The 23,372-nt window shown below is 41.2% G+C and overlaps 1 protein-coding gene across 2 annotated transcripts in view; it reads left to right on the top strand.

Annotated features, from left to right (window-relative positions):
- The window catches only part of NR5A2 (nuclear receptor subfamily 5 group A member 2), a 117,849-nt gene that overhangs the window by 78,608 nt on the left and 15,869 nt on the right, over window positions 1–23,372 (top strand). For both annotated transcript variants that reach the window (XM_066597174.1, XM_066597173.1), the window contains exon 6: window positions 4,020–4,167. In XM_066597174.1, coding sequence (XP_066453271.1) covers window positions 4,020–4,167 — 148 coding nt within the window. The remainder of the gene's footprint in view (window positions 1–4,019; window positions 4,168–23,372) is intronic.

Here is a 23,372-nt window from a genome sequence, read left to right as displayed (position 1 = left end):
TAAGCCCTTCCCGACAATTCATCCCGGGCTCGCCCGCAGCGCATTGCTTTAAATGGAGCCGGCTCTATTGCCATCTCCATTGAATGCAATGCGCTGGACAGCTTCGGCCCGTTTCTAATGAAACGCGGCTAGGAGCAGATTTGCAGGCGATTTGCGGGCGACTTGCGCGCACCGGTCACGCGATTTGCGGATGCGCATCCGTCATGCGATCCGCAAATCGCGTGAAAAAACGCCCGTGTGACTAAGGCCTCAGTGTAGTAAGAAAGAAAAGTAGGGTTTTCATTTTATGTTGAACCTTTTTTTTATGTCCCACTAGGGGATATGAATGTCATTGGGAATGATTATTCTTTAAAAAAAAGAATATATATATATATATATATATATATATACACACACACACACATACATACATACATATATACACACACACATATATATATATATATATATATATATATATATATATATATATATATATATATATATATATATATATATAAATAATGTCTGGAAAAAAATACCTATCATCTTGCAGTTTTCACACTGGCCACTAAGCCTAGCGATAAACTGAAATTTCCTCTTTTGTACAGAAAAAAATTTAGTAGTCATATAATTATAATCAGAGACAGGTTTACAATGAAAGATAGCTCCTATAAATAGGTAATTTAAGATCCACCATTCACAATGGTCACAGCTCACCCCCCTCCCCTTCCCTGCACAGTGACCTTTGCACAGGTTACAAAGCATGCCCACAACACTCTCCCATAGAAGTAAATGAATATCTCCTGTTTATTGTTTCTATGGTCCATCAGCCTGCTGTACAGAACAGGAATTATCACCTACGGTATTACCAGGCTTAGTGGCAAGAAGAAAACCTGCAAGATAATAGAATTTTTTACCTATACATAGTGACACGGAAAATAAAAAAATTACCAACAATTAAAAATATATATTTTTAAGATACCAACTTGATTTAAAAGATAGGTCATTTTCTGGTGCAACACGAGAATCTTGTGTTTTAGTCCTGTTCTGTCCATATAGCAGTTCAAAGGATGAAAAATAGATAAAGCAAATACTGTAACTGTGTGAGGAAACGAGCATTTTGCTTCCTCCGTCTCTGAGACTTCAGATCAATCCACTTTTACACTTGGAGAGGAAGCATGCGGAGGAACAATCCTTCAGCCTCCATCCTCTCATAGTCTTTTGTATGTAGTAGCTCCATATACTGATGAGTACAATGGTCCCCGTGTATTAGGCAGTGTACGGCAGTGTATGCTGTAGACCGCACTGTTAAAATATCACAAAGAAGTATATAAATGTTGCAACTTTTTGCATTGCTTGTTAGAATTGCAAAGTGACAAGAAAAGTAGTTGTGGTTTCTCAAGAAGATGTAAGTGAGGCCAGATTTAATAACTAGAATAGATGTAACTGTCTGAATGAACTTAGTCACTTTTTAAGCACATTTCAAGGACTAGTCAGCTGGCATTATCAGCATAATTATTTTTCACTGTCATGGTCACCCTACATACAGTAAGACTGAGCCTTTATTCTCTCTAATGTTCATTGCTGCATGTGACTATTGTAATTATCATTGCCACTCAGGGGACATGTGGCATTAGTAAATGACATTACTGTGACATGGATATATCTGTTTTAAGTGACATTGTGAATGAAGTCCACACCATGAGAGTAAAGGCTCTTTCACATGCAAAGATAATCTTTCAAATGACTGAAAGATTCAAAGGTTTTGCAATCTATTTGCATAAAGTGTTAATGGCCATTAACACTTTATCATCTTAATTTGCATGTAAAAGGACCTCCGGGAGCTGTTTGCAGACCTAAGTGTGTGTTTAAACAGACTTCCAGCTGTGCAAACAGCTAAATTGTTCTCCTCCCAACTGGCGGCAGATAACATTGTTCTCTCTTGGCTAGTGTAAACATGTCGTCGAGAGAACAGCCTGTAGTCTATTGAGAGATAAACACGTTGGCTTTATCTCTCAGCGACTGAACAATGGATTTTAAGTTAACCTTAAAATCATCGTTCAAACTAAAAGTGCGCGATGCCTGCGTTTACATGAAGCGATTGGCGCTCATTTTCGGACGTTTGAACAAATTTTGAGCAATAATCGTTGCGTGTAAATGGTCCTTTAGGCAACAATCTAGGCTTATTAATATAATGCCAGAGTGTAGCTCTTATGTTTTCATACTTTCTTTAAAGGCCCTTTTACATGGCAGAATTATCATGCAAACCACCTGATCAAGCGGTTTGCCCCATACCTGTTAGGTGTAAATGTGTGCAGTAAAAGAGCGACCAGCGATAAATTGTTGATCGGATCTTTCATGCAGACCCAAAAATCATTGTTGGTCTGCCACCGCATCATTCTGTCTAAACAGACAGACGTTCATATATGAATGACTGCCTGCTTACTGTGAATAGAGGCAGGCAGGCTGAAGCAATCTCCTGCCACTCCCCCTCCATTCATTGAGTAATGATCGCTCCTGCGTGAAAGCACAGGAGCGATAATCGCTGGGGTGACTGTTGGTCACTTTAGCACCTGACAGTTATCCCGTGTAAAAGGGCCTTAAGTGTGCGGCTGTGTTTGCTTTTGTAAAGAGGATGGCCAAAACAAACATACAAAGAGAACAGTTGACTACCTTTTATATGAATTCAGTGACATATATATGAGGGTGAGTCAAATATTATCCGCATTCTGGCTGGAGAATTTATTTTAATCAACTTTCGGAAAAGGCAAATACATTATTTCCCTGCTTTCAATACATTTCTGGGAACGAGCTTTTGCATTCCCTCGTAAAAAATGCTTTTTTTTGGCTGAGCTGCAAGCCATAAATGCACCGCTGTCTTCATCAGATGTCAATCTTTGTCCTCTTAGGGCTTCTTTAAGAGGACCAAACAGGTGATAGTCTGATGGGGCAAGATCAGCACTAGAGATGAGCGAGCGTGCTCGTTTAAGCCTGCTACTCGAGCAAGTAGCCATCTTTTCGAGTAATCAGCACTATAGGAAGGATGCATTAACACTTCAAAATTAAGTTTTCCTGGTAGTGTTTCAATACTGGCCCTTGAGCACTCCAGAAAACTCTAGGCATGAATTTTCCAGCTGATGGTTGACTTTAGAATTTTTTCTTGGGCAGCAATTGAGGATGTTTCTATTCCATATCTGCTCAAAAAATGAATCATTGCACGCTGCTCTTGTTTTGTGCAAATCACAATTGGGCGGCCATTTTTTTCTTGCGCTGCATTCTCAAATAAACTGACCTAACACATTCAAACCTGCCCAGCGGTGACTGGGAAAGACTACGACCTACAACTGAAAGCGTGGATAAAGCAGTGCGGCCAACAGAAGTTGTAATACATACAGGATACCATCTTAGGGTGAAGTCACACGAACGTATATCAGCTCGGTTTTTACGCCGAGCCAATATACGTTGTCCTCGTGTGCAGGGGGGGGGGGATGGAAGAGCCAGGAGCAGGAACTGAGCTCCCACCCCCCTCTCCGCCTCCTCTCCGCCCCTCTGCACTATATGGCGATTTTTCCGCGCGTTTTTCGCGGCTTTTCCATTAATTTCCATTGACTTTCATGGGTGCATTAGGAGAAAAATAAGGACACATATGCAAGTGACAGTTCCTATGTTAAAAACGCAAACGCAACGCAAAAAAAACGCCAGTGGACAGGAACACATGTTATCTCTATGCCTGTGCAGGAAAAACGCAAAACGCAGGTAAAAAAACGCCAGTGGGTGCTCGCCCTAAGGCTGGCCCACATGACCAGATCAAATTCTGCATGCTGGAGGCCCGCAGCAGATTCTGGCTGTGTGCCCGGCCGGTGACCCTGCGTACAGCACTTACCTGAATTGCATATGGCCGCCTTAATTGCATATGGGCTGTGGGTTAGGCACCTCCAGTGACTTCAATAGAGATCGTCTGTGCAGGTCTTATCTTATACACATAACATAAATCTCTTTCATCCTGATTTAACCTTTGCTGATCCCATCTTTTTCAGGTGGATTACTCTGTTATCGTCACGCAGGCTGGTACCACATTAAATAATCTCATGAGCCACGCACAAGATCTGGTGGCCAAACTTCGATCACTGCAGTTCGACTTAAGAGAATTCGTGTGTCTGAAATTCCTGGTTCTCTTCAGTCTTGGTAAGTACTTGGCCATTTGGCTTTATGCTTTATAGACTAGTTCTAAGCAGCAATTATTGTAAGAAGACAGAGCCTGGCAGAAATGACATATAAGGGATCCTTTTAATGGGGATGTCAGGTTTCTGGGTTTCTTTCCATACTATTTTGCTATCAAAGTGAACCTGAAAATAAGGGAGATGGAGTGATACCTCCACAGCACCACCTATTGGAAGGCAGCATTCCTTCAAGCCAAAGTCAGACTCTTTATACAAGCCTTGTAACAATGACTGGGAAAAACAAAGCTAGACTCCATGTACAGACAGCTGTTTCAGGGTATTTGCCCTTCATCAGTGTACAGTAGGAGTCTGGCTTTGGTAGTGAAAGGCCTGGGACGGGGGTCAGAAACGCTATCTTTTCTCCTTAGGGAGAGCACCAAGACGGTAAGAGAGGAGACTTAAAAGGCCATTCATGCTCCTCTGAAAAAACAGTGTGAATGCAGTCTAAGGCTGGATTCACGCGGGTGAGTGCAATATCAGGCAGAGAAACTCTACCCTGTAGCACGTTTGCCAACGTGCGTTTTAACCATGTGAGACATTTTTCATTCAAGAATGCTTCGCATCGCTTCTGTTTCAAGTGCGTCAGAGGATCACAAGTGTTTACCATTGGTTTGAATGGAAAACATCACAATGTACTCGCATGCACATCGCACGGCGTGCAAGTGCCGTGCGATGTCTTTAAGTTCACATTGAAAACAATGGGCAAGGCGTTCCAAGAGAACACCAAAAGAGCATAGAATCATAGAATGGTAGAGGTGGAAGGGACCTCCAGGGTCATCAGGTCCAACCCCGGCTCAATGCAGGATCACTAAATCATCCCAGACAGATATTTGTCCGGCCTTTGTTTGAAGACTTTCATTGAAGGAGAACTCGCCACCTCCTGTGGTAACCTGTTCCACTCATTGATCACCCTCACTGTCAGAAAGTTTTTTTTCCCTTGCAGCATCACTATATCATCACTATATGTGCTTTTAATTGTTGCTTTTAATGCAGAAGCCCAAAAATTGTTGGATGTTTCTGGAAGGGCTCAGAGTAAATATAGTGAAATATGTCTTACGATGAGTTGCAGCACTATTCTGGAAAAATCACAGAAAGGGAAAGTTCCATTGTAATTTTAAATGTTCACTAACTTTTCAAACAACTTATGTTTATGTGATATCCAGTGTGACATCTAGCAAAAGTGCAAATTACTTTATTTACCTATATAACATTTTTTTTGCTGGCCAGAAGGGTTCTCCCATCCTTTTTTCTTGCTCCTCTCTGCCTCTCTGTCTCTATTAGGGCAGTCTCACATGACCAGATAGGAATTGCTGATTCCGTGAGCGTTTGAGTCATGGTAATCCAAATGCATTGGATTACACATTTCCGCTTACATTAGCGGGTCAGAATTGCTTAATCCTCTTGTGAAAAATAGAACCCAACATGTTCTATTTTACTGCAGATATCCGCCACATAGAGCCCATTGTTCTGGATTGTCGTGTATATACCCGCAGCTCATATGCAATTACATTGTGTATAGGCTGTGGGTATCTGCATCATCACTAAGTGATGGCGCGGGAAATATAAAAAAGGTGTACTGCACCTGCGTGAGTACGTGGTCCTATGCAGTATATTACGTGGCCGTACACAGGGCTCTGGCATCTGCTGTGCAAGGCCGGCAGCAGATTCCACATATAGCCGTGTGAGCCCGGCCTTAAAGACATACGAAGATGGAGAACAGATAGTGGAGAAGGGTGGTGACTCATGTTGTTCATAGAAATCTATAGAAAGGAGAAGTAAGAGAAGGCGGCGGGAGATAGAAACACAGACTTGGGCTGCTTTCACATCTGCGGTGGGAATTCCATTATTCTGCTCCACTAGAGATCAAGGAGCGCCAAATGGACCCCATTGACTATTATGGGGTAGATTCTTTTTCTGCTCAGCTTTTTGCCCAAAGAAAACTCACTAGATGCAGCACTTTTTCTTCCAGTACTTTGTGCCGGATCTGTGATGGAACCTTAGAACGGAGGTTCCAGTGCAGATGTGAACCCGGCCTTACACTGACATGCTGCTGAAGCTAATTGTGAGTTATTTATTGTGTTACAGCTACTGTTCAGTACTGCTGTATTATGTCCTACATGATGTTGTGTGTGTGTATAAGTGTGCGCGCGCAAACACTACAGAAGACAACATACCAACAGACTCTTCCCACCCACTTAGAGACAATTAAAACTAGAGATACAGCCTGCAAAGGTAAAAACTAGTGAAAACATAGGATACAATTCATATCAATTGCCAGAAAGTGTTTTCCCTCATGTACGCACATACGGCAGCTTATTCTGAGAAGTCATCTGAAAAGTTACATACACATATAAGGATGAGGATTGTGTCTACTGTGCTGAGAATTGTGTCAAAACTACTATTTAATGTGCACCATCAAGAAAAGGTTGGTGCAGTATTCAGCCAAAATAACTTATTTTTTCTTCAAAAAGCTTCTTTTTTATGCTACCATAGAAATTCAATTAGTTTAGTTTTAAGTGTAATCCTTAGCAGGTGTTCATGATGCATCACACAGAGCCCATTGAAGTCAGGGAGCACCCCATAATTTCAATGGATGCTTTGGTCTACAGATTTGAGATCTGAATTTGGCTGTAGTTTAGAGAGGTGCCACCACTTTGAGATACTTAAACCCTCCCTTGTCGATTTAGTATGTTCTAACCGTGACTATCTAAACCAGATAGCCCTCCTTAAAATGGAAACATAGGAAAGCCAGGCAGCTAGTGTCTACCTCCCTTTGTTTTATTACTTCGAATGTTACTTTTGTTTTTAAATATCAGTTCAGCGCTCTAATACTTACATCTCTGAGTATATTTGCAGTGGTGTAATATAGCAAGAAAGTCCTTGAAACGCAAAGAAACTTTGTAGCTGTGTGATCTGGCTGGAGATTGTGTATGCTATTTGTTGTTGAGAGAACACTTACCTAGAGCCTGTATGCTTAATTACAAATATTGTGATACTGTTATGGGTTCTTTCCTTTAGAAAGTCATACACAGATGTATTTGTAGTGTATGATAACTTGCTGTTTGCACAATGATACTCATGAAAGAGGTTGAGCCTATTGAAGATATCCAGTTCTCATCCCACAATTTTTCATACTCAATATATGGTATATGACTTTGAGGGAATATATGTGACTTTCCTCCCCAGCCTGTTCTGCAGAAACATTTCTTACCGAATCCCATCCTTTTGATTTACCCGGGAACCATAATTTCCTAAGACTAATGAGACAGGTTCAACTTCATACACATAGGGAAAGTTTCTTAATATAGAAAATGGGTTGGAAATAAAACCTCATACAAAGGTGTCGTTACATGGAACGACAGCCAGACCACTGACTATCGCTTTTATACAAGAGTGATATTCATTCTGTGAATGGAGGCTAAGCGAGCGAGAGAGCTCTTCCAGCCATCCGCCGCCATTCACTGTAAATAGGCAGTTCGCTCAAGATTAAGCAACTCCTGTGCACACGGGCCGACAGTCGCTTGGTTCATAGTTCTAAAAACCAAATGACTAACAAGTGAGTTATTTATCTGTCGGCAGCCGTTTGTGCAGGGGATGACTATCGCCTAAATTCGCTGTTTCCGGCTTTAATTTGGGCAATTATCGCCCAGTATGAAGGTACAAATGTTGCGATTTTCAGCCGGTCGCATTGCGTCCTGAAAATCGCATTGGCGAGAGAAGGCCACAACCAAGTTGCAGCTAAATCTCATGCTTTCTCGCCCATTCACACGGACGGGTGTGGCGTATGTACGCCACAGCTCGGAATTCCTTTGGCCGGCATAAATACTTCAACTCGCTCAATAGAGCCAGCTAACATAGTTTAGCAGCACTAGCCGCCACTTAACTCTCTCCCTCTCCTTTTGTCGGCAGCTCCCATAGAAGCCTATGGGAGTTGCCAGCTGATCGCGGTTGAAAGATAGAGCAATACCTATCTTTTCCAGCCGCATCAAAACATTGCCTGGCATATTTGGCCACTGATGTCCTATCTTTGCCAGCCGAATGTTTTTACGCAGCTAAATCGGCCATGTGAATGAATGTATTGGATTCCAATGCTTCACATGGTCGCGATGTTTTATCAAAATTCGCCGCGTAAATATGCTCATGTGAATAAAGCCTAAAGCCCCATTTACACACAGAAAATGATTGCTCAAAACTCGTTCAAAAGATAGGGAGAATGACCATTTGAGCGATCATTTTGCATAAGCTGCTTATTAGCTTCATTTGCATGTAAATGAGCCTTGCTGAGCTGTATGCAGAAAACAGCAGGTTGTCTGTTGTCTCGATATATTTCTTCTTTGTTCTGCTGCGGGACTGCAGCTGATACAATGTTATCAGCTCAACTAAACTAAAAACCATCGTTTGGACAAAAAGCAAATGATGGTAGCATAAACGTGCAATGATTATCGCTCAAAAGGCATCATTTAAGCGAATTTTAGCGATCATCGTTGCGTGTAAATGGGACTTAAGAGTCACTGTTTTCAGTCTACATTTTGTAACTGGGAAAAGGAAGACCCTCTGTGAGGTTTGAGATTAGTAAGCTTCTAGATTAGAGATGAGCAAGCACCCAAATGCTCGGGTCTGCGTTATTCGAGTTGAGCTTTTCGTAAAATTCGAGAGCTCTACTCGAGTAACGAACCCCATTGACTACAATGGGAGACTCGAGCATTTTTGTATGTGGGACGCCGGGTCCCGAGCTGTTTTTTTTTTTCAAGGTTCCTCTATCTCTCTCTCTCCCCCTGTCTGCCTGCCAGCCCAAAAATTTGCCATTGACGTGCGCTGCGTCGCAGCGGGGAGGGGCCAAAACAGGCACGTCACAGCAGGGAGGAGCCAAAAATTGGGGCAGGGTCGAACACAGCGTGATGCTCGTTCGAGTAACAAGCACCATTGAGTGCGCTAATACTTGAACGAGCATCAAGCTCGTCAGAGTACGTTCGCTCAACTCTATTCTACATACTTTATCAATGAAGAAATGGTTAGCTGGACAGTATTGTTCTATCCCCCGCTGCTCGGGAATTGGGGAGGCTCGCGGTCATAACTTGCATTGGTTTGAAAGCAGTATAAGAAGCCAGATATCTTACTTGCTCCAACATCTGCAGCCTTGTGATCTTACAGGCTGCTGGTAGCTACTCATCTATCTATTAAGAAGAATCTCTCATTGTACCATATATCACCCTCCCGAATGCATATTAAAGCAAATTAAATCACACAAGAATCTTCCCTAGTAGTTAATTGAATCAGATTGAATTTTCATTATGTAGTTGTCTGATGTGACAAAAGGCTAATAAGACCGTACAGCAGCTTGTTAAAGATACCTTAAGTGTCTGGCCTAATAAAGTAGCAGAAGAAGGAATCGGGGACCTTCTTTGTAGGAGAATAAAGGTTTCTTACCTAATGTGATATGGCATCTGGTGATGTCGGGGCCGGGAGGGAGGATGTAGAAGCATTCATTACACAGATGGGAGTGTAAATATTTATCTGCGGTTGTATTGATTAATCAGCAGTGATTGCAATGAGTTAAATTTCTCCCGTCCGAGTTGCATCTTTATTAAATTCAATGTAATAAGTATTTTTTTTTATTTTGTGACTAAAGCAGATCATTGCTCATAGGTCATGGTGAGATTTTATGTCCAATCAATAGTTATTTGTTCAGCAAGATGGGAAAATAATGTAAAATATATGGGGAGTGCTGGGAATGGGTAAATAGCTTAATAAAATGTTTAGATTGCATCTCATTTATTTACTCAACATTGGGGAGGGAAGAAAACCCCTGAGCTCTACTAGTTTTATACTTTCCTTTTATTAAAGGGCCATTCTGATTTTTTTTAATGTAATCAGCCCCTCAGTATGCATAAGGCCAAATGCCCACAGGCGTATTTGCACTGTGGGATCCGGAGCGAGTGTTCGCCTCCAAATGCCGCAGCAAATACTGCCCAAAGGACATTGCAGTCAATGGAAGCCTTCCATCCCACAGCGCATTGCAGCAGAATCGCGTCATCGCCGGCGCAACTCCCTACACTGCGCATGTGTGGCGGCGCGCCAGCAGGCACATCCGCAGAGTAGAAAGAAGACTTCAAGGCAGGTACATGGGGGTCAATGCCGGGGCACAGGGTCTGATTCCACTGCGGGATTTCGCAGTCGGAATCCGACCTATTCGTGGGCATTAGGCCTCAGTCAGCAGTATTACCTTGTTTAGTTATTCCTTCACATCTGAAAATACTGGAGTCCTTTTCTTCAAGTGGTCATATAATTGCATTGTACTTGGTGTTTACTTGGTTTTGAGCTCTTATCAAGAAGTTACTATTTAATTCACCTGATTTACCTGAATTTCCGATGTGATGAAACTGCATGGACTGTACCACAGAAGCTCTTTACAGGAGGTACAGAAACTCCTATCACAGTCACTGATGATTAGAGACTCCTGTCGCGCAGTTATAATGAAGAATTTGGCAATTTATCCCCCCTGACTGTATACTTATGGTCTTTAACTTATTTAGGTGAAAATACAAAATAATGATATAGTGGCCTCCCAGCAGGTAGAGATGGTACTGGCTCGAGCAGGTTATTTGATTTTGTCCTGATGCATCATGGCATTGGTAGCATAGCATAGAGAAAGAAGGGATAAATCTAAAAATCAAGATGGTATTTGATAAGTATAAGAAGTGAGTGCAATATGTATAGGAGACATCTAGTGTGTGGCAGACAATCAGATGAGAGAGGCAGTGACGGAAAAATGTGTTTTCACCAGAGGCACCCTTTAGCAAAATACTCTGGAAGTGAAGTAGTTAAGGTAGTGCACAGATAGTTATTTAGCAATTATCAGCTGAAAGCAATGGCACCTTTATAGGACAGGACAAACTACTGTACAGGAGCAGATGCACCTCTTCAATGGCAAGGCTCTCTCTTCCTACAAACTATTACCTATAAGTGAAGATAAATCAATTAGATGGATAGATCTCAGTTGCAAACTCATATTTGACATTCATTCTTATGATACTGACCCTACCTGAGCAGTCAGCTATGTAAACTACCTTAAAGTGAAGCTCCACTTTTCCCTACTTTCTTCATGGGTTAAGGTTGCCTTGGAGACAAACTGGAAAAATGTGTCAAAAATGGTATCAAAATCATTGTGTGCATCAAAATTTGCGCTAAAGTTTGGCACAATGGAATTGAGCATGCTCACTGAGCCGATGATGATTGGTGAAGTCTCTGATGTAAAAGAGACAATTTATTTATTATGTAGTTAGTTGCAGAAGTGAGTTACTGGGGAAAGACAAGCTACTAATGGGCTGCACAAGAGGCTTGGAGATTTGTTGCTGGTGCTACTGAGGGAAGAGAAGGAGGAAAAAAAATGTCCAAGACAGACGAGAACTACCTGGTGCCAACATGGAACCTGAGTGAAGAACAGAATGTAGTGCTCCAGACCCTGTACAATGCTGTGCAATCTCTTGAGTCACTAAAAGCTGCGGCTCTCGTGCTACAAAACCGTAAGTGAGGTCAGCCTCCACTGGAACTGTTGGTGTGCACACCAGAGGGGGGTGAATTATAGCTAGTTAGCATGCCTGCTGCAGGAGATAGGACTTATACTTAGGACACTGCACTAATAAAGTTTCTGATACTCGAGCCCCTGTTCATGGACTTGAGTTATTTATTGGCCTGAGGAGAGTCAAGTATCACCTGTGTATCGAGAAAGTCTTAAAGAGATATTGCAACAGTAAACTGTAACTGGTTCGATTATTGGAATGTAGTGAAGCATTAATGTAATGCTCCACATTCGGGACACAATTCTGTCTAAACCAGAAGGGAAGGGGGAATTTCAAAGACTACCTACTCCCCCACAATGCATTGCTAATATTAGACTACCAGTGCGCTATACCTGCTCTCTAATTTCCAGATCAGCACTGGATCAGCACTGGCCATTCAGAGAGCAGTGCACAGTATGCATTAGGTATTCGGAAAATGGCTGCAGCCATCTTGGATAGACAAAAATGGGGCCCGAAACCAGCAAATTGGAAGGGTGGCAGAGAAGAACTGCAGGTATATCAGCCTCTCCCTCATATCTTGGGACAGAATGTTGTATCAAATCTGGAGGGTCACTTTACTATTTCTGCGTTTACTTAGCAGTAGTTAGCTCCAAGGTGCCTAACGATAAAGGATCAATTGCTTAATCATCACCATTGCATTTTGTATCCTTATTCTATGTTCTTAAGTAAATATTGTGCATCTTCGTTACTCCATCTGCTGAATCCTGCATCGCTATACCTCCACCCATAACATGTGCAGAGGTCATTGTGCAGGGAGGGGAAGGAAGTGAGCCGTGTCCATCTAGTTTGATTACATCATTACAAAAAGCATGATGTGGTACTGTGCCACCACACAGCCCACTGATTACATTGTTGGTCCAGATGCAATTTAATGCTTTCAACTCTTCATTTCTATGCCACCAATCAGAATAGATTTCTCTTTTGTTTTCCATGATTTTTCAAATAGCATTGAAGTAAATTGTCATCTGAAAGTTAGACGAACCTTTATCAAAGGCCCAATAAAACATGTAGTCTAGGAGTATTAACACTGGATTAGATTACATCAGATTAGATTATATAAGGGTTTACGGATACAGTATAGCAACCTATGGATCAATATGATATATAAATCGCCCATTGAAGTAAAGCATGGATCCATAGCAGGCTATGTGCTTCATTTTACAGATCCATACTACACAAATCCATTATACAACAGCTTGCTTGAGGCCGTAGACTATGTATTTTAAGGCTGTGACCATATGTAACATAACATTACTAACAGTGATTTAGCTTTACTGTCACACAGAAGAGGACACCGCTTACCACATCTTCATCTCTCAGTCATATCAAAGGAAACAGTGGATAGTTTTGGGTTGGCCTGACGAACTGTACACCAGAAGACAGTTGTATTATTGTCAGAGTGCCACTACAGAACCATAGAATGGTAGAGTTGAAAGGGACCTCCAGGGTCATCGGGTCCAACCCCCTGCTCAGTGCAGGATTCACTAAGTCATCCCAGACAGATATTTGTCCAGCCTTTGTTTGAACACTGCCATTGAAGGACAACTCACCACCGTCTGTGGTAACCTGTTCCACTCATTGATCCCCCTCACTGTCAGAAAGTTTGTTCTAATATCTAATCTGTGTCTGCTCTCTTTCAGCTTCATCCTATTGCTTCTAGTCTTTCCTTGTGCAAATGAGAATAGGGTTGACCCCTCTGTAATGTGACTGACAACCCTTCAGTCTTCTTAAGTGTTACATCCCCCATTTTTCTGATAGTCCGTTGAGACCAAACTGTATAAAAATCAGTATATCACTCACACTTGGTGCTTCATAGTGGTTAATAAGAGTTGCTCCGTAGGTGGCATTGAATTCCAAATGAGTTTCACCACATTTTCTATTTTGATAATATTTATTCTTCTAGCCTATAACATATATAACCATAGAGGCTGACTATCTGGATGCTGAGGGACCAAGTTGGCTGCATCACTTATTTTATTGGCTGCTAAGAAATAGAGTAAGGATCCCTTTTCTACAGTTCATACAAATCAAGAATGTAAAGAACTAACCAAGGATCATGAAATGGAAATGGGAAGAATAACCATGGAGTTGTTCTATCCCAGGTGTTAACTGGCAAGAAAAGGGGGCCTCCTCACACAATCTACTGTACCTTACTCTAGTATTTTGACCTTTCTTTATCATTAATAGCACCTTCCACACTTTCCTCCCACTTCTATTCTTCACAGTTGCTATTCAGTTCGCCGTTTCCCTTCCCAGATCCTCTCTCCTCCTCCTTTTCTGTCTCCCCCCCTTCCCCCTGTAGTTTTGCTGTAACTCTCGTCCATCACTTTCTGTAACTTACTGTCGGAAGCACCAAATAATCCAGCGTCTCTCCTCCTTCAGCGTGAAACATTTTGCTTTCTTTCTCTATTGATGTAACACTTACAGGCAGCCATGGAAAAATCAATAGAGTCTTTTCATTTAGTGTCCGCATGCGGACCTAGCCAGGACTTGTGATGGCCACACGATTAATCGCTGTTATTTCATTTTCAGTAAAAAAAAAATGCCTGCGTGTGTCCCCTTCTTATTTAGACATATCAGAGTCATAGCTCACTTTTTTACCAGGAGAAAGCCTGTCCTGTACATAGTGTTGACATACTTATTCACTTTAAGGAGTTCACAAGAATAAGGAAAGGAAAGTAATGGACAAAGATTATAGTGAAACTTTTTCAGAAGATCACCTCTTTGAGAAGACCATCTCCTTTTTTACACTAGATTTTCTGTGACAATTGGCTTATATCCTATGTATATTCATCTTTAAGAGGAGCCCCTCTAGAAGACCGCCTTTCAGTGCAATTCTCCGAGGTTTCACTATATATAAAATATAGAGGCAGCACATAATTGTTTATACACAAAGTGGTATAACTGCAGAGGTCTCAGAACTCTGAGATGGGGCAATGAAATGTTGTCACTAGGAAATATGTTGTATAATGGATGTAGACCAGGGGCGTAACTATAGAGGATGCAGGGGATGCGGTTACACCCGAGCCCAGGAGCCTTGGGGGGCCCATAAGGCCTCTCTTCTCCATATAGGAAGCCCAGTACTATGACTAAAGCATTATAGTTGGGGGCCTCGCTCCAGGCTTTGCATTGGGGCCCAGGAGCTTCAAGTTACGCCTCTGATGTAGAGTACATAAAAGTTCTAATAATAAATGTAGTGATAAGTGGCATCCACTCCCAATTTTTATTCGACTTCACTATTCTTGGACTTGGTTGACTGCATAAGCTGAAAGGGTGTAGCTAGGTTTTCCTGCACCCCGAGCAAAAATAGTGTGCCCCCACCTGCTGCCACCACCCAGCTATTATTAAATTAATGCAAGGTAACTTCTTTATTCTTCCCTACATTGTGGAGTCTGGATCTGGACATCTTAGGGTAGCGCCCCACATTGGGGCTTATGGGCAGTTGTGCTACAAGTAGCATAGTTTGTAAATTGCTTGTTACTGTTTGTGTGGTTTTGCAGGTAAAGCAGCTGTTTACCTACAAAATTGATAATTTGATAATCAATTTAAAACCGCACCAAACAATGCCTTGGCACAGTTCTTGACTTGTACTGCGACCATATCGCTCTGTGGCCTTGTGGTCCTTTTATGATGAACTGTTGGGAAATGTTAAACAGGAGTGCGTATAGTTGGCATCGCTCCCAGTGCTGCAGGAATGCAGGTAGAGTGGGCTGGGGAGCGTTCTCCCTCAACCTGTATCCATTTACAAGATTAGATTCATCTTAATGCTTTTGCCATAGACGACAAGCTTAAGGCCTTTTACACGCAACGATTATAGCTAAAAACGGCCAAAATGAGCGATAGTTGTTACATGTAAATGCAGGCATGCACTTTTCATTTGAGCGATGGATTTTAGCCTGCATAGAATCCATTGTTCAGCTGCTGAAAGACAGAACAAATTTGTTCCATTTGAATGAATTTTGCTCATTCTTCAAAAGACTGCACGATAGTGTACCCGTTGTGTTTTGCTTTGCATACATAATAAGTACACTGTGTACTCTGCCACAAGGAGAACAATAAAATCTGCCGGCAGATGTTTGCTCAACTGGGCATGTGTTTAAAGGCCCATTTAGGCACAATGATTATCGCTCAAAATTCGCTCAAAAGCAATCTTAAAGCAATGGGCCTTAACACTGAGCAAACAACTTATGGAGGAACATGAAAATGATTAAAGGTCCTTTTATACGCACATGAAGATGATTAAAGCCATTAACACTTTATACAAATACATTGCTAAATCTTTCAATCTTTCAGACTTTAACAGATTATTTTGGCGTGTAAAAGGGCCTTTACAGCTGCTAGAGATATCATATATAGTTTTTATCTGCATGTGTAAAAGCGTGCACCGTTGTGGTGTATGTGTAAAAGTATGTCTGTCTGCAAGCTAAAGTGCATGCATGTATCATATATGTATAGGCATGCACGTGTGTATGAAAGGCTCAATTCACATTTCGCTTTCAGCTGTTCCGCTGCCTTCCATCTCAGGGTGCATTCACACAAAGCAAAAGTGCTGTAGATTTTCTGCAGTGTAAATTCAACACTTCCAGCAAAATACGCACCATTGGTGTTGATTTTGGCATGGAATTTGCTCTGGATCTGCAGAAGACTCCACACCTGCCGCGGATCCACAGCAAAGACTGCAGCAAAATCCACACCAACATCTGCAATGCAACATGTGCATGGATCCGTACCAAAATACTCTGCATGTGAACATACCCTCAATGCTCAAAATGGCCCTGCCACTGAACTTTAGGCTATAATACTGTATATGAGACTGCTTTAGGTGCATTTCCAAGTACAGGTACCAGCTTGTGGCTAAGACTCCACCCAGCCAGGACTGCCAATAGCTGCACAATTTTGCCAACTTTAGCAAGATGGTGCTTACATTGGCAGCCATGGCTGGGCAAAATCTCTGCACAAATCGCTAGCTGTACATGGGAACGCCTGCTTAGTTTACGTTCTACAAGGTTTCCACCCCTTTCCAGTGTTTTAGGAGGACATAAAAGCTGGAAAGGCTTCTGTTCACATATTATGGCCTATATTTCTACCTCAAGGCCATTTTCTGCATTTGCGATAGAACGCTGAGGCAGAAGCCAGTGCCAGAGCTGAAAACTAAATGTGAGCTAAGCCTAAATGTGCACCACTGTATGTCTATTTAACCCATTTAATGGCACTGCCCCTTTTTTGCATCATTTTTTTCCTCCCCACTTTAAAAAAATTATATCTCTTTTATTTATGCATTGACATAGTTGTCTGAGGGCTTGATTTTGGTGGGGCAGGTTGAATCTTCCAATGGGACCGTGTAATGTACTGAATAACATAAAAAAAATCTAAATGGAGTGAAAAGGGAAAAAAATGCAATTCTGCAATCTTTGCAGGGGGATGTACACTCTTTGCAGTGTGTACACAATGCTGAAAAAGGACATGATAACTTTATTCTGTGGGCCAGCACCATTACGGTTGCTGCACTACTTTAAAAAAATACATATTTGAAAACAAAATTATTTTCTGCCGCCATTTTTGAACCACCGTAACTTTTTTATTTTTCCATCGATAGGGTTGCATGAGGGCTCATTTTTTGTGGGACATCCTGTAGTTTCTATTAGTAGTAGCTTTAATAAATCTTAGAGATGGGGTGGCTACAATTGTAGCGTTGTTTAGTTTTTTCAAGTCAGTGTTCGCTGTATAGAATAAATAATGCATCACTTTGAATGAAACTGCTTTTACGTTTTCAATTTTTTCGTTTTGATTTTTTTATTATATATGCCAAAAGTTTTTTTTTTAACTTTTATTATCTTTTATTTTTTTCTAACAATAAAACTTTTTTTCAACTTATTTTTACACTTTTTTTTAGTTCCCATTGGGGACTTGAACTTTGAATTTGTGATTGTTTGATCACTCATATATTATAATGCAATACCATTGTATTGCATTATACTATTGCCTATCAAGGCATGCCTGTGACAGGCACTCTATCAAGACCTGTAACAGGCATGCCTTGATAGGCAATCATTCATAGCAGCCCGGGGCATTCAGAATTCTCAAGGCACCTCACAATTTAATCACAGGGTATGGGGGATTGGGGACCCCCAAATACTAATTGCGGCTTAAGTAAAACTGTAATATATGGCATCACAATGCTGTGTGGGGTAAGGTAGTTGAAATTGTAGCGTCAATTCTACTGGTGGGCCTTATATACCCCAGTCCGAAACTGGCTACACTACAGGGAAGTGGCTGGAATACACAAAGGAGATCTTAAGGATGCAGTCAAACAAGCGTAGCCTACACACTGCTAAACAATGTGTAAACCACGCTGCTGTCATCCTGAAAATGATTGCGTGAATGGGCTCCTTCTAGCGCTGTGAAGCAGCCTGGTTACACATCCGTGGTGCTGGCTGCGTGCTTCCATGGCTCCCATAGGCAATGGAAAGCGCTCTGCACCATAGAGCTGACAGGCGAGTCTGCATTCATTCTAAAAAGGGTCCGTGTGAGTGCTTCCATGGGAACCTATTAGTTTCTATAGCAGCGTGGTTTACACGCTGCTGTATCAGCGTTTAAACCACGCTCGTCTGAATGAGTCCTAAGAGTATGGCAAACAATCAGGTGATGGCCAGGCAGGGATGGAAAAATGTGTTTTGACCAGAGTGCCCCTTTAATACTAGCTTACACCTCCTATATTGTAATCACACGCAGAACAAAATGAAAACTCAAACTGAAAAAGTAACACCATTACCCTCTTCGTACTTGGATGACTGCCCTAAGTATGTCCATAGAATCCCAGAAGTGAAGACATGTAGAAATCATTAGTTACTTCCCATTATCCTTATGGCATTGAGTCTACCAACAATGTCCGTGACACACATACAAGCTCATTATCACGTGACAGAATAGCGTAATTCCTCTCATTATTTACATATGCATGTATAGCCTATACTTTACCAGTATAGTAAAAAGCGAACATACAGACACTGAATTTTATGTTGTTGCCTTGGGCTGCCTTGGGACGCAGCAATCAAAGTGAGTTAAAAGCAGAGCAGAAAGTCTTCAGTCAGCACTGTGTCTCCAAGCGACCGCGATGCGAAGCCTCCCCGACTGCACTATGGATTTGCTGTCTATCAAACACAGAATACTGTACTCCGGTTAATGGATGGATTATTCCATGTAATGATATTAGGCCATTATTGATACAGACGGCAAGGAGGTGACCTTGTTAGACCAAGACAACTATATTAATTGATCGTTTGGTTTCTACAAGTTTAATCCTCTGATACTTATTAACCCTTTAGAGGTATTTCCTACGTTTTCCCAACATCTGTATACAATGGGATAATATATTCTTTTCTCTCTTATTATATACCCTTAAGCAAGGTGATCAGTCCCGTGTGTGACTTTGTCATTTGGAGTAAAATGAATAAGCTGACTTGATTGTTCATCACTTTAGACTGGGAAACTAATACACTGCACTATGAATACAGGGCTATATAGGGAGGTGGGTGATACAGGGACACCGAAGAGAGAATCCTGGTGTTGTGCCTTCTCAGGACATTATACTATTACTTTTTTTGCCTGGGCTATGCCTTTAAAATCTCACTGATAATTCAGATTTTTTTCCAGTGTTTATGCTTAAAGGAGATGTCCCGAGGCAGCAAGTGGGGTTATACACTTCTGTATGGCCATAATAATGCACTTTGTAATATACATTGTGCATTAATTATGAGCCATACAGAAGTTATAAAAAGTTTTATACTTACCTGCTCCGTTGCTAGCGTCCTCGTCTCCATGGAGCCGACTAATTTTTGGCCTCCGATGGCCAAATTAGCCGCGCTTGCGCAGTCCGGGTCTTCTGCTGTTCTCTATGGGGCTCCGTGTAGCTCCGTGTAGCTCCGCCCCGTCACGTGCCGATTCCAGCCAATCAGGAGGCTGGAATCGGCAGTGGACCGCACAGAAGAGCTGCGGTCCACGAAGATAGAGGATCCCGGCGGCCATCTTCAGCGGTAAGTATTGAAGTCACCGGACCGCCGGGATTCAGGTAAGCGCTGTGCGGGTGGTTTTTTTAACCCCTGCATCGGGGTTGTCTCGCGCCGAACGGGGGGGGGGGTTTAAAAAAAAAAAAACCCGTTTCGGCGCGGGACATCTCCTTTAATTAGGTTATTAGTTATAAGTGCTTGAATTGATCTGTTATGTCATCGTTTGAAATGGATACTAACTTTTCACACAACTTAGAGCTTGTTCACATGAGCGTATTTGCGCAGCGTATTATGCACTGAGTAGAACTTATTGATTTTAATGTGCTCGTTAACATGAGTATATTTTTCACATTATATTCAATCGCGTGAAAAAATACACAGCATGTCCTGTTATGGTGCATACTATGCACCGCAATACGCCATTGAAGAGAATGGGTTCTTCTGCGTATGTTTGTTTTTGCATTGGAGTGGTAAAATACCATTCTTGGTCATGTAAATACACGTATTTATATTAACCCCTTAATGACGCGGCCCTTTTTCTTTTTCCATTTTCGTTTTTTCCTCCCCCCTTTAAAAAAAATCGTAACTCCTTTATGTATCCATCGACGTCGCTGTATGAGGGCTTGTTTTTTGCAGGACGAGTTGTATTTTTCAATGGTGCTATTTAAAGTAATGTACTGAAAACTTCTAAGTGGAGTAAAATGAGGGGGAAAAAACGACATTTCGGCAACAAAAACGACATGATAACTTTATTCTATGGGTCGGTACGATTACTATGATACCAAACTTGCATAGTTTTTTTTTTACTATGCTCCTCTTTTTTTTTTCAAAGACATTTAATTTTTTTCAATTATTTTCTGCCGTTATTTTGTGCGCGCAATAACTTTTTTATTTTTCCGTCGACGTAGTTGAGCGAGGCCTCATTTTTTGCAGGATGTCCTGTAGTTTCTGATATTACCAATTTGGAATACATATGGCTTTTTGATCGCTTTTTATTGCGTTTTTTCTGGGAGACAGGGTAACTAAAAAAGTGCATTTCTGGCGTTCTTTATTTATTTTTTTTCAGACGACGTTCATCGTGCAGGAAAAATAATGCACTACTTTGATAGTTCGGACTTTTATGGACGCGGCGATACCAAATACATATTTTTAATTTATTATTTAGATTTTTTAATAATAGATATTTCTTTTGATATTGTTTTTTTTTTTACATTACTTTGAAGTCCCCCTGGGGGACTTTAACATGCGATGCTTTGATCGCTCCTGCAGTATGACGTAATGCTATAGCATTACATCATACTGATTTTTGACAGGCAGTCTATCAAGCCACCCCCCAGGGATGGCTTGATAGGCAGTCTGTTAAGGCAGCCCTGGGGCCTTTCATTAGGCCCCTGGCTGCCATGACACCTGCACGGCTCCCCCGATCTCACCGCGACGCAACCTCTCTTCATACATACCCCGACACTGGATGACGTACCGATACGTCATTGGTCGTGAAGGGGTTAAACCCATGTGAATGAACCCTTATACTCACCTAACAGCCCATGTGTGTCTCATCAATCTTGTAATATAATTGCATTAAAAGTTTTTAATTTTTTCCACTGAAAATCAAATTTGAAGTGGCTGCCACTAGGGGTCTCCCTTCCAGCACTTTTGCAATCCACTGCCTGTCATTAGACATTTGGGTTCTGTAATAACAGGGACATGGGGACACTGCTAGTAACTACATGCAACAGAGAAGTTGGACATTCAGATGTTGCCTTGCAGCTGATTGGAGTAGGACTCTGCAAAGCAGTATAGGAAGTGTGAGAGAGAAAGTCCTGGCCAGTACAGTACTGGTAGAATGGCTTTTTAGGACACCCGATGCACACACACCCTAATTGGATTGCAAACAACAGGGCAGCAGAAAAATAGGAAAATCTTCTAGGAAAACTGGACTGATAGAGCAAAGCAGTAGCAAATGAGGACCTGGGCTGTTTTTGAAAATTTTTGTATGCTTGAACCTCTTAGTAACTGGCCTAGTTTGTGCCTTAAGGGCCAAAACATTTTCATAGTTGCATTGCAAGAGTCATAACTTGTTGGCATAGACATATGAGGGCTTGTTTTTTTTGTGGTATGAGATGTATTATTTAATAGCCCACTCTGGGGTACAAATAATGTATTGTATAACTTTTCTTACATTTTTTAGGGATTAGATGGGACAATTCCCTAGAAATTCCACCACTGTCTTTTGGGTTTTGCTTTTATAGCATTCCGTTAAAATAACTGGATATCTGCAGAATTATGATACAAAGTTTACATAGATTTTTTTTTAATTTTTACTTTTGCACAAAAATACACATTTTTAAAGAAAAACAATTGAATCGGCAGCAGTACATTGTAAAACCCATAGCAGTGTTATTTCTCCAGTAACAAAGCTACGTAAGACCTTGTTTTTTTGCGGGAAGAGTTGCAATTTTTCATGGTACCAATCTGAGGTACATATGACTTTTGGATTGCTTTTAATTGTGTTTTTTGGGAAGCAAACAAAAGAAAAATAACAATTTTGGCATTACTTTTTAAAATTATTTTTATGGCGTTTACCATATGAGGTAAATGACAAAATATTTTCATTGTTTGGGTCATCATTACAAATGTGGTGATATCTATTATGTGGTGTTTGTAAAAAAAACATTTTTAGTATTTTATCCATTTAAAATAGTTTTTATGGGGAAAAATATGTATTTTTTTTTACCTGGATTTTTTTTTTTTAATTAAAGGTTATTGAACTTTTTTGACATTATTTTTTAGTCCTGTAAGAGAACTTAATGATGTACTTATTTGATTGCAAGCATAGTACACTGCATTACTTATGTAGTGCATTTTACTAAGCTTATGACATCAGCCAATAGACTACCAAAGGGGGGCCTAATAAGCCGAGTTACATGACAGACATGGAGGCAATTGTCAGGCTTCTGGCTGCTATAGGAACTCATTGGTACTTTGCAAGCACATTGTGGGGTGCCGATGGGTGACAGAAGCCCCCTCCCACTGTCATCTACTTACATGCTGCATTTGCTGCTAATTGTGGCCTGCAAGGGGTTAAACTGGCAGGATCTGAGGTTTCTCCACTACTGGCTGCCAAGCCATCGCCCTAAATAGATGTATGTGCAGGTTTAAAGTCCATTAGTAACTGCTGTAAAAAGGCGAATTAGCAGTCACTGAGGGGTTAATAGTATCTTCTAACTGAGTGAATGCTATTACAACTCAAACAGCTTGTTTTGGAAGAGTCCAAAAAGGAAAATATGCCTATTATATGTGCAAGTGACCATCACGCAATGTATGGCTATATGATTAGACTATTTGCCATTCAGGGTCCCGTGAAAGCTGGGTGCTAATCATTGCTTTCTGATGAGAACCACAGGGTCGTCACTCAGCTTTTCAAGAAACGTCATGTAACTAGGAAAAAGCTGATGAAAGTCCACAAATTAAGGATTGGGTACGCATAATAATTGCTTTTATAGTTAATGAATCGTCAGAAAATGACAGACTGTTTAAAACAAGTGTCTGTATTAAAAATATTTTTTTATTTTGTTGATTTCATT

This window comes from Eleutherodactylus coqui, chromosome 3 (genome assembly GCF_035609145.1).
Source record: "Eleutherodactylus coqui strain aEleCoq1 chromosome 3, aEleCoq1.hap1, whole genome shotgun sequence".
Taxonomy (NCBI): Eukaryota; Metazoa; Chordata; class Amphibia; order Anura; family Eleutherodactylidae; genus Eleutherodactylus; species Eleutherodactylus coqui.
This window is presented reverse-complemented; position numbering and strand designations above follow the sequence as displayed.